At 32.6% G+C, this 16,472-nt stretch overlaps 1 protein-coding gene across 4 annotated transcripts in view; it reads right to left on the bottom strand.

Annotated features, from left to right (window-relative positions):
• Positions 1-16,472, bottom strand: part of LOC149775678 (uncharacterized) — a 103,984-nt gene that overhangs the window by 84,701 nt on the left and 2,811 nt on the right. For 2 of the 4 annotated variants that reach the window (XM_089944497.1, XM_089944500.1), the window contains exons 2-5: positions 14,461-14,577; positions 10,361-10,496; positions 7,081-7,206; positions 3,917-4,043 (exon numbers count right to left, since the gene is read on the bottom strand). In XM_089944497.1, coding sequence (XP_089800623.1) covers positions 3,917-4,043; positions 7,081-7,206; positions 10,361-10,496; positions 14,461-14,577 — 506 coding nt within the window. The remainder of the gene's footprint in view (positions 1-3,916; positions 4,044-7,080; positions 7,207-10,360; positions 10,497-14,460; positions 14,578-16,472) is intronic. The other 2 variants (XM_089944499.1, XM_089944501.1) reach the window with 1 other exon arrangement.

Here is a 16,472-nt window from a genome sequence, read left to right as displayed (position 1 = left end):
CCTTAACACAGTAGTATGAGCTACCAAATCAGACTGAATAGTGCATGGGGTGATGAAAACATATATTTTAGATAGAATTAAACTTTGATGTCCCCACTAATTTGAAAACATTTTTTGCTCATAAAATGAGATTGGCAAAAAGCACCTGTATTGAATCGGCCTCTAGATTAAATCAGGACACCTACAAAGTCACTAAATTAAACTCAGCAAACAAACCAAATCATTATATATATATATATATATATATATATATATATATATATATATATATATATATATATATAAATTTGCATTGTTAGTTAGTTGTTTTTTAAAAAATTGTATATACTGTGGGTAATGTAACATTGTATATAGCAGCTTTCCTTGTCTGAAATCAGTGACAATCTTGTAAACAATTTTTTTCTCCTAGAACAGTGAACTTTTGACCCTTACTTGAGGTCTATTTTTAGACCTAAGTTTAAAATATAAGTCTTATTTATTTGAAAATTAGTCATTCATGCTTTAAGATTTTAGCAGAATCAATTGTATTATTGTTGTGTAAAGTAATTCTTTTGAGCTGGAATTGTATTTATTCAAATTATTTGTTCACTGGAAGATACAAAGTGCTTTTTAAAAATAACATTCTTGGAAATAGAGACTTGAATTTATAGTAAAATTTCAAATAAGGATATATTCTTGGATTGTATTATTGTGATGCAATTAAAGGCTGTTGAACAGACCACCACAGGCACATCAATACTTCCAGTGTTGGATTTAATTTGAATTTAAAGTAAAGTTATTCTGAATTTAATTATTAGAACTTCTGACTGTAATTCTATGATTATTTGGGATTTAATTACAATACCATAAGTTCTTATCTTTTTTTTAACATTTTCACTTTGTATCCAAGGCAAATAAAATTATTTGCTGAATTTTACAAAGCTTGTTGCTTCCCACTCTTTTCTATTACTTATTTTAAGACCAAAGAGTCACACTATAAGCCTAATTCAGTGTTCATAGGCCTGTGCATTCAAAAGAACTTAAAAAATATTTTATGCCTTTATAGTAACAATATACAGTAATATAAAAAAAAAATGTTAAAGACATTAGTGGTCAATGTACAATACAGGGTTCTAAAGCATTTGAGATGTTTGAGGCATTTTGTTTCACTAAATACCCCACATGTTGATACAAATGAAACGGTGTTCCAGTCAGGAATGTGTTACAGAGAGGTGCGGAAGATGGGCACTTTTAGCAAAAGGGGAACCTTTGTTGATAAGATACTTCTTGTAAAAAAAGGGCAATTTTATGCTAAAATTACTTGATGTCCAGGGATCACACTATCTGGCTAAGTGGGCAACTAAATCACCTAAAAACGTAAACAATGCCCTGTTTGGTTAGAAAAACGAAAACAACTTTGCTCTGTGATTTTTTAGACATACAATAAGTGACAGTAGTTTATGACTTTTGAGATGCTCCCTCAATGTAGCAAGTTATTTAGGCTAGTTCTGACTGTTGTGCTGTAGCCTAAGGTATTGTATGTGGTGCTAATATCAACTGAGCCGACAAACAAACTCTTGCATATTCACAGGCATATGTTTTAATAGCTGACTGACCATTAACCCTTTCCAGAGCAAGTTATCACTGCCCATTTTCCACATGTTTGGTCGACCATTTAATGATAACAACATGTTTCAGAACTTAAATATCAATATGTCAATAGTAATTGTTTTTTAAGAATAGAAACAGGTGAGGAGCACTTTCTAATTCAAATTATAACAAATGAAGATTTTAAATGCCATGTTGTATTATTTTCTTTATAAAATCAGTTCAAAACCATAAATGAACCTGTAATGGCAGCATCGCTGTCTAGGAAATACCATTTTATTAGATTGTTTGTTTTCGTAAATAATTTGGGCAAACAGATTAAGGAAAATTTACAATACAAATAAAGCAAATTCTAAATTTGACGTGATAGAAGATTTAGCCTAAAAATGTACTCATATAGGTAAAAACATACAGAATAATGCCATATTGTGAAATTTAAAAAGCAGTATAACTTGTATGTATAACTTGTATGGTCAAGGTTGTTTACTTACATCACTCATTTTTGTGAAAATACAAAAAATAGTAGTGACGGAAATATTTAACCAATACATGATGTATGTAGGTATGTAGTCATGAAATTACATCATAAATTTGTAATTCTGTCAGTGGGTTGTTGTAATGAAGCTAAAAAGTGAGTGGTTATATTAAGAAAATCCCTCTTTCTAAAAATAGATGCACTCACATATTACACATGGCACCATACATGCTCTTGGTTGTGTCAATTTATTTTGAAAAAAGGGTCTAGTGTATTTATATATCAACTTTAATGATTCGGTGTGTTGTCTATGAATAGTTACATGGGAAAGCAGGACTGCCTTGGCTGTTTTATCTGTTCTTTCATTATTCTCAGTGGCAATGTAACAAGGCTGCCAACAGTACAGAATAGTTATTCATAGTGTATGTGCAAATCATGTTTCTGTAAGATTTGGGATATTAATGTGTTGTCAAATTTTGGGTTTTGCAAGGCTTCCAGTATGGAAAGGGAATTCAAAAAATGATGAAATTTGGTTTCTATACAGTTTCAGTGCAGTTCCAAGTTCTGAGCATGGATTAATTTCTGCCATAAAAATAATAATAAAAGGTTTTATATGGTAAATGTCTCAAGATGGTACCATGTGATTCTGAAATGGCAGCTACATCTTTCAAACCATCTGTATAGACAGCATATGGTCGTGACGAGAGACTCTGATTTCACTGAACTGACTTTGAAAATGAGTGACTCCATTGCTGACATTTTGAATTGGCAAAGAACATATATTAATCTTTTCTTAAAGGCAGAAGTTTTAATGTTAATGTAGTAATCTTTGCCAATGATCTTTTTTAACAGATTCCATACTTATGTAAGAGAGGAGCAAGAATTCAACCTAGAGATATAAGATCTCCTTGTTTCTTCTTGCTCTCTTTGATGGTATCACAAGCTCAGTTTAAACTGTATTTATTCCAATTCTTAGTTGTCGGATTGGCACAGAAATCTGCAAGGACCATATCTAAACCACTGTATTTTCTATGATCAATTGTCAAATCTGATAAACTCATGGAATAATACATTTCCCAATCTGCCTTGCTTAGTTTTCATCTCTGCCCTTACATTTGAGAGTTTGGAGTATATTACCCAAGTATACTGGAAAGTGGTCACTACAACAGAGGTCATTGCAACTTCTCAAAAAAGAGTCTTGGAAAGGAGATTGACTGCAGATTTCAATCTAAAAACAAGCAGGATGCAAGACAAAGATTATGTTTTGAAACAAAGTCTTCTATTTTCTTCCATCTGTAATCAATATCTATACAGGCCCAAAAGTCTGCAAACAGACCAAAAAGGACTGGTAACTGTTTAATAAGATTGTCAAGATCAGATTCGTTGAATGGTTTATAAATGTAACATGAAACAGTTCATATTAAAGGTCAATGTTATCAACTAACATAGTAGAGGTCTAATACTCTTTAGGATGTTAGCTCATGTCAAATTTGACAAAAGATAAAGTTTTTTTTTATTATCTAAAGTAATGTCCTCATTCATTACCACATTTGAGTTTGGTTCCTTGTAGCAATATCATGTGCTTCTGCAACAGACTGAATTAATCCTTGATGGATAGAATGTTATATGAATGGAGAAAAAGACACCATCTGTAAATCAATGAATTTCTTCAACAGTTACTGTGGATCATATAATTTTCATTCAAATACTGCAGTAAACACATATGTCTTAAGACAAGGAGTAGAACATTTGTGAGCACAAAATGTGGTAATCATTAATGCAGTAAGAACAGGGATATAGCATACCCTCTCTGGTAATACAAACAAGTATATAACGAGTTCAAAATTATAGTACCTGAAAAGATGATCTGTTACTTCAGCTTTTGCTCCTTTTTCTTTTATATAGTCTGTAAAGACTTTCTTGTTCATGCTTTGACTAGGGTGACACCATTCCATGAAGTCCTCAAACAACAATATCTGTTCTGCAATAACAATATTTTTTCTGAACAAAAACGTTATATCAATGGTTATATCAGACCTTTCTTAATGCAAAATTCATATTCATTACACATTTCTTTTGAAGATAAATGGTTCTAGTTCAGAAATTTCATTACAGAAAAATGTAATAAAACTTAGTATTTTTGAACATTCAAAGGAAGTATTGCATTTGATATAATACCCACACAAGCACACATCTTTTTCTTTATTACTGAAAACTCACAAACTTACACCGGGGGCCCTGAGTGCTGAGTGGTCTAAAGCGCTCTCCGTTACGGATCACAGCCATATCACCTCTGTCTGCATGGGTTCAAGTCTCAGATTCGGTCAATGTGGGTATGTGAGAAAGCTTTCCAGTAGCTTCTTGTGGGTCAGTGGTTCTTTCCGGGCTTTTCCCGGATTCTTCCTCCACCATTAATACTGGCCACCATGTATAGCATATTGTGTGCTGAAAAATGGCATTAAATCCCACAACAACAAACTTACACAGTGATACATTTCTCTGTCAACATTTATTGTGAGAATAAATTAGCTGCTAACACCCACCTGAAACTTAGAACTATGCATATGTAATATAGAGGATCTCAAATGGGTAATGATTTAATATTGAATTTATATTTTTGGTGTTATGGCGTCTAATGTTTTTAGACAAACTCAAAATACACAAAGGCAAGTTTAATTCTCCACTTAGCTAATCTTTGGACAAGGTTTCATTCATTCAATTTGTCCAGCCATGAAGCCATTTACAAAGTTTGGTCGAGGTATCTGAAGTATAAGTCAACTTAGTGTGTGGAAAGTTTTGCTTCTTTCAATCATTGTGATCTTGAATTTTGACCGTTTAAACCCAAAATAGAAAAGCTTCAACCTTACCCCAAATGCAAGCTACTTACAAAAAATAGGTAAAGGCAGATGGTGGATAACTCAAATTACTGTATAGAAATTAAACTGCGGACAGCTGAACAGATAAATACGGATATACTTTATTCAGCTATTCACCAAAGAAAGCGCTAAACAGTTTTGTAAGATTGGTCAGGGGTAAATTATTTAATAAAGTAACAGCTACACTTTATATCCAAACTTTCTGCCTCGTTATTTACTGTGGTTTCCAAGAATGCATCATGTCATGTTGCATGCATAAGTGGAAAGTGTAAGGTCAAAAATACATTTGTACTAGCCTAAAATGTGCACAACTGGTCCTCATTCCTAATTTTGTACAGTATATAGGTTTTTCTATAGGACTAAAGATGAGGTTTTGTTGGGATTAATACAAGATAATTGGTGGAGAGGTATCTCTAGAAAAATTACAGAAGGAACAGCTTGGCCATGCCAATATTTATACTCGTTTGGTTATATATATATATATATATATGAATGATCATGGAAGTTTATTTTAACAGCAGGTGGCATCAAAGGTTAAAAGATATAACCATTTTCGAGTCCAGAGCTTAAAATGTTAAGTACCACCAGTAAAATATGAGACACTGCAGCTTCAAAAGTGGAGAGCTTACAACATAATATACATGGGAGGTGACTCTTCTAGTATGCAGTACCATATAATACTGACACTTTAAGATGTCATCAGTGTGTACTTAAAATCTTGAGAGAACTCATTCACTGTCAATTCAGTGAAACTGTGTGACCAACCATAGCACTCAAAATTTACCAGTGCTTTGTCTTTGTCAACATCACTACATCACCTGAATTTGATAAAATATAAAAACTCAGTGATGCCTACATCATCATCAGACCTGTTATTAAAGCTTTAATAGTTGTGATTCTAACTGTGCAAATTCCAGAAAGTACTGAACAAAATCCACGGTCTCCATTTTGGAGAGTGGAAAATCTAACCCAGTTACTTAAAATAGTAGATTATGACTAGAGCTTAAACAGGGTCTATGTGATCTGTCGTAATGGTCATTCACATCAATGAATGTAGTATCTTATAGGGAGTTTTACCCAAAGGTGGCGCTATGAAAACCAGCTCAAAATGGCTGATGTTTACAGCGGGTGTCCAAATGATTTTCCATGAGAATGGTGTAAAAGTGTCAAAACTCACTTCCTTCTAATCGGGGAGAGGTGTCCAAAGGTGCTTCCATAAGAATGGGGTAGAGGTATCCGAAGGCACTTACATGAGGTAAAGGGTTAATGTAAAGAGTTTCAGCAGCCCAAAATTTACCAAATTACACATATTTTGCATAGTGTAATTATTACATCAAATATGGAAGCAAGAATCCTGTAATATTACTATCAACTACATGCAATCACTCAATAACAACTTACTGGAATATAGTCTATTATTATCAATCTGGCCTAAACCCTTAGTGTTATGAACATATGCAATGTACTAATTAACACCAGCTCATTATTTTCTACTATTTCACATTTTAACTGTAGCCAAGGTGACATATTTTGTAATGTCAGTACAACGCAACTTTAATAGATAATGAGAAGACTGCAGATTGATAAAAATGTTTAATTTTATAAAAGTTAACCAAAATGAGAACCTAAGACAGTGTCAGTCTATTCTAGGCAATCAAGTTTGAATAACCATTTTAATTAGTCAATCAAAATATCACTGAAAATTATCAACAAAATTTAAGTTCATACAATTGCATGAAAGAAATCCTAAACTTATAGCACAAATAACCTGAAACGGTGAACTGAACTAATACTAAGAATACTAATCAGCACTGGGGTTATAACATCCAATGCATCTGTTTTTGATTAACTTGGCTTTGATCAAAATCCCACTGCATCTGATGTTTTCTCTCACAGTCACACAGACACTTGGATTTCATGACCTATAGCAAAAACACGCACTTCAGGAGAAATAGGTTATAGGAGCAGACAGAACTCTGGCATGTTAAATAACTGTTGGTAAAAATATTCAAAATTTTAAACAGGTTAAATTTTATATGACTTTCAATACTATTTCTATGCATAAAGCTGTATTCAGGTGAAAGCTAAATGATTTTAAGTTGGAAAAATATGATAAAACTAATATACACATGATAAAGGTACCTTTTCTGCCCAGCTTTGATGACTTGATAATGAATTCTTGGGGAGACATCTGTGAAGAATCTATTTGTCCATGAGTATCCACAAGTTCAGGTCCAATTTCAAACACTGCATTTTGAAGACTTTCTCCTTAAGAGCCAAAAAGTAGATAAAATAAAATGTATTATGCTGTCTGCAAAGAATTCTATGCATCCACTCCCATTTTTTTTGTCAACTGATTATAACAGATCTGGTTAATATGGTGAAATATTGTGCAATGTACCATTTTCAATGCTTCATTTCCAAAGCAGGAACAAAGTTACATAGAATCCTGCACAAAGTTACATAGAATCCTGCACAAAGTTACATAGAATCCTGCACAAAGTTACACAGAATCCTGCACAAAGTTACACAGAATCCTACACAAAGTTACATAAAATCCTGCACAAAGTTACACAGAACCCTGCACAAAGTTACATAGAATCCTGCACAAAGTTACACAGAATCCTGCACAAAGTTACACAGAATCCTGCAAAATTCACATTGGTAAAGTCTTATTTAATAAAGCATGATAAGTATTTCATCAACCAAGACTAAGGCTGGAGATTATGTTAAGTCCTATTTATGTTGCAACTACTTCTAACAACCTAGATTTGTATTTGTTTTTTACTTCTGAGTTCTTTCCATTCTCCTCACCTTCTGTCCTACTCTGGCAGAAGAGCTAGGTCCTAATCCCATATTTTATTTTAGTCCTGTATAACCCACTTTAACAAGTATGGCATAAAACCAAGGAACCAATATTAATCCTGCTGAAATTCAGAAGGAGAAAGTCTAATATTTATCTTCCTTATCAGGCCTTGAAAACATTTTTTGTGATACTTACCCTGCAGAGCAAGAGACCCAAATGTGGCAATATTTCATGCATTTTGTTAAGAAAAATGATGTTCCTATTTCTCCATCCAACACTATGCTGGACAAATGGATGAGTGTATTTTTTGCTAACCCTGACACCTAACAATTCAAAAATAAATGAGAGAGTTTTAAAATGCACAAGAAATGTGCTCCTCAGTCAGAAAAAAGAGCTCGTGTTTTAACACTAATTTTTCATTTGTGCTTTTGACTGAATACACTCAAGAAATCTACTGAACCATTTCAATGATCTGGCTGATTAATTTCAAAACATGTACATCTATAGCCTGGGCCAAAAAATTCACCACGATGAAAACACTTGTGATGTCACTGAGACAAATCTAACCTATCATGGATACTCTCTCTCTCTCTCTCTCTCTCTCTCTCTCTCTCTCTATATATATATATATATATATATATATATATATATATATATATATATATATATATAGAGAGAGAGAGAGAGAGAGAGAGAGAGAGACAGAGATAGTTAATAGCAAAAATTAATTCTGATTATCAAATGCAAAGACAGAGTGTGTTACATGTTTAGGCTCTTACAAAACAGGAAAAAAAGTGACGACAACAAGCTTTGTGAAATTTAACAAATAATTTATTTCCCTAGAAAAACAAGGTAAAAAAGAGAAAAAGAATTTAGTTTTACAAATCAAATCCAAAAAATAATCCAAGAATTAGTCCTAGTAATAAAAAGTCCTAATGAAACTGAGTTTGAATCCTGATGAAATCCTAAATGGATGGCGATGACGTATGTTGTGGTCAGCGTCATCCTGATGAGTCAACAGTTCCTTGTTGAATCACAGAAAATAATATTCTAGTTTATGAATTCTGTGTAAATTATGATAAATGTCTTTGTCCAAGAATTAATTTAGAGCACTAGTATTTCCAGGGAAAACAAACTTGAAATCCAAATAAATTGAAGAAGACAAAATAATTAGCCCAAAACTGGTCACAACATAAAACACTTAAACTTCTCAAGTGTTAAGGTAAGAATAACTATTATTTCTCAAAATATCAGTAATAAATCTAACCACAACGCAAAACAGATGCCTGGCTGTGGGTCAATCCTCTGGAAAAATCAGAGTTTGCAACAACTGCTACATGTTATTTGTCACATACTCCAATTATAGCCTCAATTTCACTTTATGAATCTTACTCTGAGAAAGAATTTTTTTAAAAATTAAAAGTTGTTTACTACAAACTATCACTGGTTCTGAATCAAGTTAAGGAACTAGGTCAGCATTAGATGCAGTGTTTCTATAAAGTTGTTTACGTCAAAAATATTTTAAAAAATCAGTCAGAACTGAACTCTATTCCAGTAAATAAAGTTACATTACAATAGCAAGTAATGGAATAAAAAAAATTAAAACAATTCAATTAAATCAAATATAAATTAAATCAAATGCACATAACAAGTGTATAACAGAAATTAATTCAGATTATCAAGATACATGAGGAAACAGCTTAAAGAGTTGTCAAACTTGTGCAACCTACTTCAGGAACCCACTGCTTTTCACTATGGCAATATAATTAGAATTGATTTGTTAAGTAAACTCAAGGTTTTATCATGATTCTGTAAGAAACTGCTAAGACATGTACTTTACACATAAAATCAAAAATATATTCAAATTATGTCCAAATTCACCAAAACTTTGCATCACTTTCAACCAACTGACATCATGTCTCGTATCATCTAGATCTTAAGTATTATGCATAAATCATTTTTCTTCTCTCAAAGTGACTTTGACTTTTGACTGCATGACCTAAAATCAATATGCTTCTATTTTACCCAATGTAAACCATCCACAATGTTTGGTCTAGGTCTCTGATGTAAAAATAATGTTACTGTGCAAAAACCATTTTTTCTTTCAATAACAGAGACTGTGACCTCTGACCATTTGATCCTAAATTAATCTGATTTTTTCTTCTCTGAAGTGCAAAGTGTCAAAAAGTTTAGCCTAGGTCTGTTATTCAGAACTAATTTTACTGTGCAAGTGTCATTTATCTTCTTTCATTTGCAATGACTATGAATTCTGACCTCTTAACCCCCACATAATTTGGCTACTTTACTCCAAGCAAAAGCCATCTGCAAAGTTTGGTATTGGTATGTGATCTTGACTTCTGTGCACAATAAAAACAAAAAACCTGACTTCCATGTCATTCTCAATGAGCAAAACAAATGGAAATGATGGATGGAAGTGAAAAATTCAAAAATACGAAAGCCCTTCAAAGACCAAACATAAAAACTGACATGACATTAGACTAAACACAAAAAAATGGAATGAAAACAGAATGCAAATGAAATTTATCCTGAATGCATACCAAATGCAAAATAAAGTGCTAATAACATTCAAACAAAATACAGATTTTGTAAAATTACCAGCTTCAGGGTTTGTACCTGCTTCTGAAAGCTGCTGTATAAAGCGAACTGGTTCTAATCCAAGGAGTAATGGCAATATCAGTGACAAGTGCTGCTCCATCTCAGATTCATTCAACCAAAATGCTTCATTACTACACTGAAATGAAGAAATACTGAGCTAGAATACTTGGAATGACTTAATTGTACAGTTCATATAAACAAGCTTCCATAATGCAGTCTCGAAAAATACATCTAAATTTTATTCCTGTATAACAATTAAAAATTTTTTTGGGAGAAAACAAATTTCAGAAACAATGAATGCATTAATTAGTCTGGTGATCGTCATTAAATAAATGTCATTTTTTGTTGCAAAAGCTTTCTTCAAGATTACAAGAAAAAGAATATCATATTTAGCATATATCTTGAGACAAGGTCAAATAAATGAGTTTTTTAACTATGGATAAAGATTTGGTTACCTAGATCATATGTCGCAGAACTTACAGATATGAAACAAACTGTGTTGAATTTACTGCTCCATACCCCCAGATAAAGTAGGTAAATATAAAGCTTATTTGATAACATACTGAAAGAAACTAACCTTGTACTGTTCTTATTTCTTCTTAGTTTTTGTTCTTCGTAAGTAATTTATGTTCAAATGAATCATACCCACTATAAACAAATTGTATACTGTGATGTAGCATACACATCCATGGTGTGTATCGCTTATGTTGAGTAAAAACATATACTCAAGAAATTACTCCATATGGCACTTTTGTTCAAGTAATTTTACTACTCTATACTGCTGTGAAGAGTCAATTCACAAACCCTCTACTGCAATGAAGAGTCATTTCACTACACTATTCTGTACTGAAGAGTCATTTCAATACTCTACACAAAAGAGTCTTTTCAGTACTCTATACTACACCAAGGAGTCATTTCACTCTTCTCTACTGCACTAAAGAGTCATTTCACTACTCTGTACTACAATGAAGTCATTTCACTACTCTCAACTACAATGAAGTCATTTCAGTACACTCTACTGCACTGAAGAGTCATTTCACTACTCTATACTACAGTGAAGAGTCACTTAACTTGCGTAAACTACAATGAGGAGTCAATTCACTACTCTCCACTACATTGAAGTCATTTTAGCACACTCCACTGCACTGAAAAATCATTGTACTACTCTCTACTGCACTTAAGATCATTTCACTACTCACTAATGCAATTTTTCAGGCATAAGTTAGTATTTTTGTGATGCTGTTAAGAGAATCCCACATTTAAATTTATCAAAACTGTTGAATACTTTATATCTTTTACTTGTGAACAACTGCAGAAGACAAACATTATTAAACTTGTTTCATAAATTTGAATAAAATGAGTACACACATAAGATCCTCTAATAATTAACTTATTGCCAAAACACCTGTAAAATCAGGTCATATATTCTCAATAACTTTTTCAGCTCAAAAGCCTACAAATCTGATATTTTACCTCAAGTATACATCTACTTATGCAAATGAAATGAAATTCAGCATACTTACTGAGAAATTATGAAGATCATTAAATCTTCAAGAGTCTTACTTCATTTCTAAACAGTTACAAAATGTCAAATTTTCTGACTAAGTTTAGGCTTGCATTTTGTGCTCCAAAATTTGGAGAAATTGTAACCAACAGCCTTACTTTAATCACATCTTCATCCCAAAGATGTCAAGTTACTCTACATCTATACAGCGTAACCTGTCTTAGCAGATACAGGGCTCAAATTTACCATTCAGCAATGCCAGTTAAATTTGGAAAATGCTAGTTCAGATTTTAAGCTCTTGCACTTTTTTGAGTGCTAAATTTTATAATTGTATAAAAGAAATCATTAGAAAAACTCCTTGAAGTACATAACTTCTGCAAAACACACATGCATAATTCCAAAATGCAAAATGAAGTTTGCTTCGGCACTGATTTTTTTAACTGTAAAATAGTAAAACTTATAGACTAATGCAATTGTATTATATGTACTTATTGATAACACAGTGAACTATATTTTTGATGGAAAACAGAATCGCTCTTTTGTGCCCAACTGATTCATTCACACATACAGAATTATTTCTCCAATATTATCTTCATTTTGTTATAATCTGTCACTACATCTCATCTCATGACATGCTCTGTTACCATTTTTTGCAGTATGGACAATCACAGATGTTTGTGTCACCTAATATCCTGTTATTCAGAAATGACATTTTTGTCCCTAATTCATACAATTTAAATCCTGGTGAGGCAAACTGTTCATACAAGTTACATGGTTCAAAAATGCAAACTTGGATGTGTGTATAAGTCAAACTACAGTTATAGACAAGAACAAGAGACCCTTGAAGGGACTAACACTCTACTGGCCAGAAAGTATTTCCATGAATTCAAGTCAAGACAGTTTGAGTGCTGAAACCAACTCTAATATTCGTTAGCAATAACAGAATTTTCAGATTAATTGCTGCAGATGTCAGATCAGCACCATTATTATTCAAGACCAACAAAACTTCATTTGGGACCAACAAGACATCAAAAGAAGTCTTCAATTGAAACGTCATGCTGATACGAATTTCCATTTGGAGAAGCACCTATAACAATGTTTGCAAGATGACTGACATGGTGCCATACAGGACAGTAGATTAGCACCATCTCTGTTTAGGGCTAATAAGACATAATTAAGAAATCCTTTTGTGAAATAATATTATCAATATGACCAGCCCCCTAGGAGAAATAGCCATAACAAGATTTTCAAGATGGCCATTGTGGTAGCCATATCAGAAGTCAGATTAGCACCATGTTCATTTATAACACACTAGACATCATAAGAAGTCTTTCAGTGAAAACCTCATGCTGATATGACCATTCATTCAGGAGTAGTAATAACAAGATTATCAAGATGGCCATTATGGCAGCTACACTGAATGTCAGAGCAGCACCAGTTTCATTTAGGACCAATTATCCAAAGTCATTTGTGAAAACTTCATGTTGATGTGTCATCCATTCAGAACATCTAGCAATAACAAGATTTGCAGTGTGCTGGCCATATTGCATGTCCAAGTGGCACCACTTTCATTTTAAGAACAACTATGGTGGACCAACTAGATCATGGGATATATGTGTGTGTAAAGTTTCACAGCAATCCTCCAAGTAGTTCAGAAGAAGTAACAATAACAAGTTTGTGCTAACTGACAGTCAGACAACAGATAATGGACTATCTCATAAGCAAGATGACATGTAATGGGGCAACTATTTTGCCCAAATTATTCCTAAGTGTGGACCCAAATGATGTAGTTTTAATCTTAAAAAAAAAATAATAGTAAAATTATCGTACTTCCTTCTTATTTATAAACATTTAATACTGTAAAAATAATATCAATAACTGGCCAAAACAAACTGCACATGCAAACAGAATTTTTCAAGTTTTTTCTTTCTTTCTAAACTCACAAAGAATTGTAAGTGATAAAAAGGTCATGTCTGAGCCCTGCTGATACTTCAATATAGTGTATATCTATCAACAGCATACACTTTCAACATTGCCAACAGAAATCCTTCAACAAATACCCTTTATATCATACACACCTATCTTAATATGAACAACATGATAATTTTACAATGATAATTTTACATTTAGATTTCACTCAAAATTACTTTTGCGAATACTACCAAGTGCTGAAATCGATTGATGCCATGCCAACCTATGATCCTAAGATGATCCTAACTGTGTTTAAAAGAACTTCTGTTATTTTCATTTTAAAACTATTTTCGATGACAAGAATTAAAAGTCCATTAACATTTTCAGTACAGCTCTTGCTTAATTTTAACTTATTGTGGATTGTTTAGTTTCACTCCTACTGTATTCTGACAATTTCAGTGCTGGATTATCATTCTTATGGATAGTGCAGTAAACTTTTTGTCAGAAGGAATCCTATAATCCCTGCAATTTTTGTATGCATTTTATGCTGGTGTCATAAGTGTATGAACTGTAAAGCAGAGCAATGTACTGACCATGTATATAAAGGATACCTGCCTATGCATTTTAATTATGTCATATCCTTTGACTGTCCTTTATATATAGGTTTGAGTATTTTTGTACTTACTTTTTCTAATGCTGTTATTGGCTGAGCAAGGAAAATGAAATGAATTTTTGTAGTAATTGAGTATCGGATGACCTGTGTCCTCAATATTCCTTTCATTGCAACTTTCTGGCCTGTTATCTGTAATTAAAACGCAAATCAATAACTCGTTCAAAAATTCAAATAAAAAATAAATTAGTTTTGAAGTCATAGCTAAATGCCATTGAAACATTCAATTCCTGTCCTCAAAACTAATATCAATAAGTAGTACAACAAATCACTGATATACTTTAAAAAAGAAATATTGACATATACTGCTTAATGTATCAATTATACAGAAAGACACATCCAAATCAATGATTCATCCAAATCAATATCCTACAGAAAAAAAATTGTTAATTTCCAAAATATGTAAACTATTTATTAATTTAAATATTTTGGAAACAAAATAAACCGATGGCAATATTGAAATATGGTTTTAACCAAAATCCTTTTTATGATATACATAGAACAGCTCAAACAATTTTTCATTTCCCCATGCATCGTGGTGGGGTAAAGAGAACATGGAGAGGATTATGAAAAAGTCCTTTCACCATCTCCCCATACATCCAAACTGAACTGCCACAAGTTGTCATAGAGAACACATCTGCACACAGCACTTTCTCTCCAAGGGATAACTGACCACCACCATGGAGTCTGTGATGACCCCAGCAGGCATTTTCATTGAGAGAACAAATGGTAAGGCACTGAATTATCAATGTTTTTGCCCTTATAAATTAACAGACATGTTTTGTTTTTATTCATTTAAATCAATTTTAATTTTGTCAGCCAATTGTCAGCTGAAAATACAATATATCAGATTATCCACAGAGAGAGAGAGAGAGAGAGAGAGATTATTTATGGCTGCTGAAGACATGTAAATCTGCATGAACATTAAAGTCCCATTGTTTCTGCAGATGCTCTTAGCCACATGTATATTAATATATTTACACAGCTCAATTCATAGCATATGGGAGATAAAGAGATATGCCTGAACACCTGTTGTTTTTTTCTTAATCTTAAACAGATTAACCTTGTAAAATAGCAACACTCTGAACATGTTTAAATTTATATATCTCTATAATTGGACAGCTGAATAAGCAAGTTTATTTTTTCCTTATTTTTATGCCTTCAAAAGTTTTAGCTATATCCATAAAATCCATTTCATGAAAGGAAGGGACAAGAAAAACTAAAATTCAAAAGTCTATTATACCTCTTGGGCTTCAACCTGTTTCTATGTTTGCTTTTCGAACATTTTGTTGAGAAAATCACTTTCACAAGGTACACTGAATACAAATACTGCAACAGCAATTGAAGCCAATTTGAGAAGATCAAGACAGAAATCACAATATTCATCAATCAAAAGTTCAATAAATCCTTCAAAGTCTAACATATTTCTAAATATGACAGCCAAATGCTTGAACGGAATAAAAATGACCCCTTGCATCTATTGATTACAATAATATCAGTAAAGTATTCATACAAAATGTCCACAAGACGTGGTGCGAACTCAGTTCAGTTATTTAAAAAAAAGCAAACAAAAAACATCCATGTCATGACAGTCTCCATTAAAACTGCTTTGAACTATGTCAACACCATCTAAGCTAATGCCTGTGTTGAGTGTAAAAAATGGATGACTATTATTACAACTATCAGAATAAACAACTGTTTTGGAACTGATTTGTTGCTCTATCATCGGCTGTGTCAAAACATTTTTTTTTCAACACAAAACAATGCTATAAAGCAGCCAGTACTAAATGGAGATCTTTGTAAATGTACTAGACAAAAAAAATATTCTGATGGCACTTCTCTAATAAAAATGCAAGTAAACAACCTATGTTCAGGCAAGGGTGGTTATGTTATTTTGATATATTTGGTTACCATTGATTTTAGTCACATGACTACATCCAAAGACTGATGGTAGCACACACACTTACACATAAGCTTAGCACACAAATGCATCATAAAATGTTTTTTAAAACGCGTGTTATCGTCAA

This window comes from Sinohyriopsis cumingii, chromosome 19 (genome assembly GCF_028554795.1).
Source record: "Sinohyriopsis cumingii isolate HCF-2022 chromosome 19, ASM2855479v2, whole genome shotgun sequence".
NCBI classification, from domain to species: domain Eukaryota; kingdom Metazoa; phylum Mollusca; class Bivalvia; order Unionida; family Unionidae; genus Sinohyriopsis; species Sinohyriopsis cumingii.
This window is presented reverse-complemented; position numbering and strand designations above follow the sequence as displayed.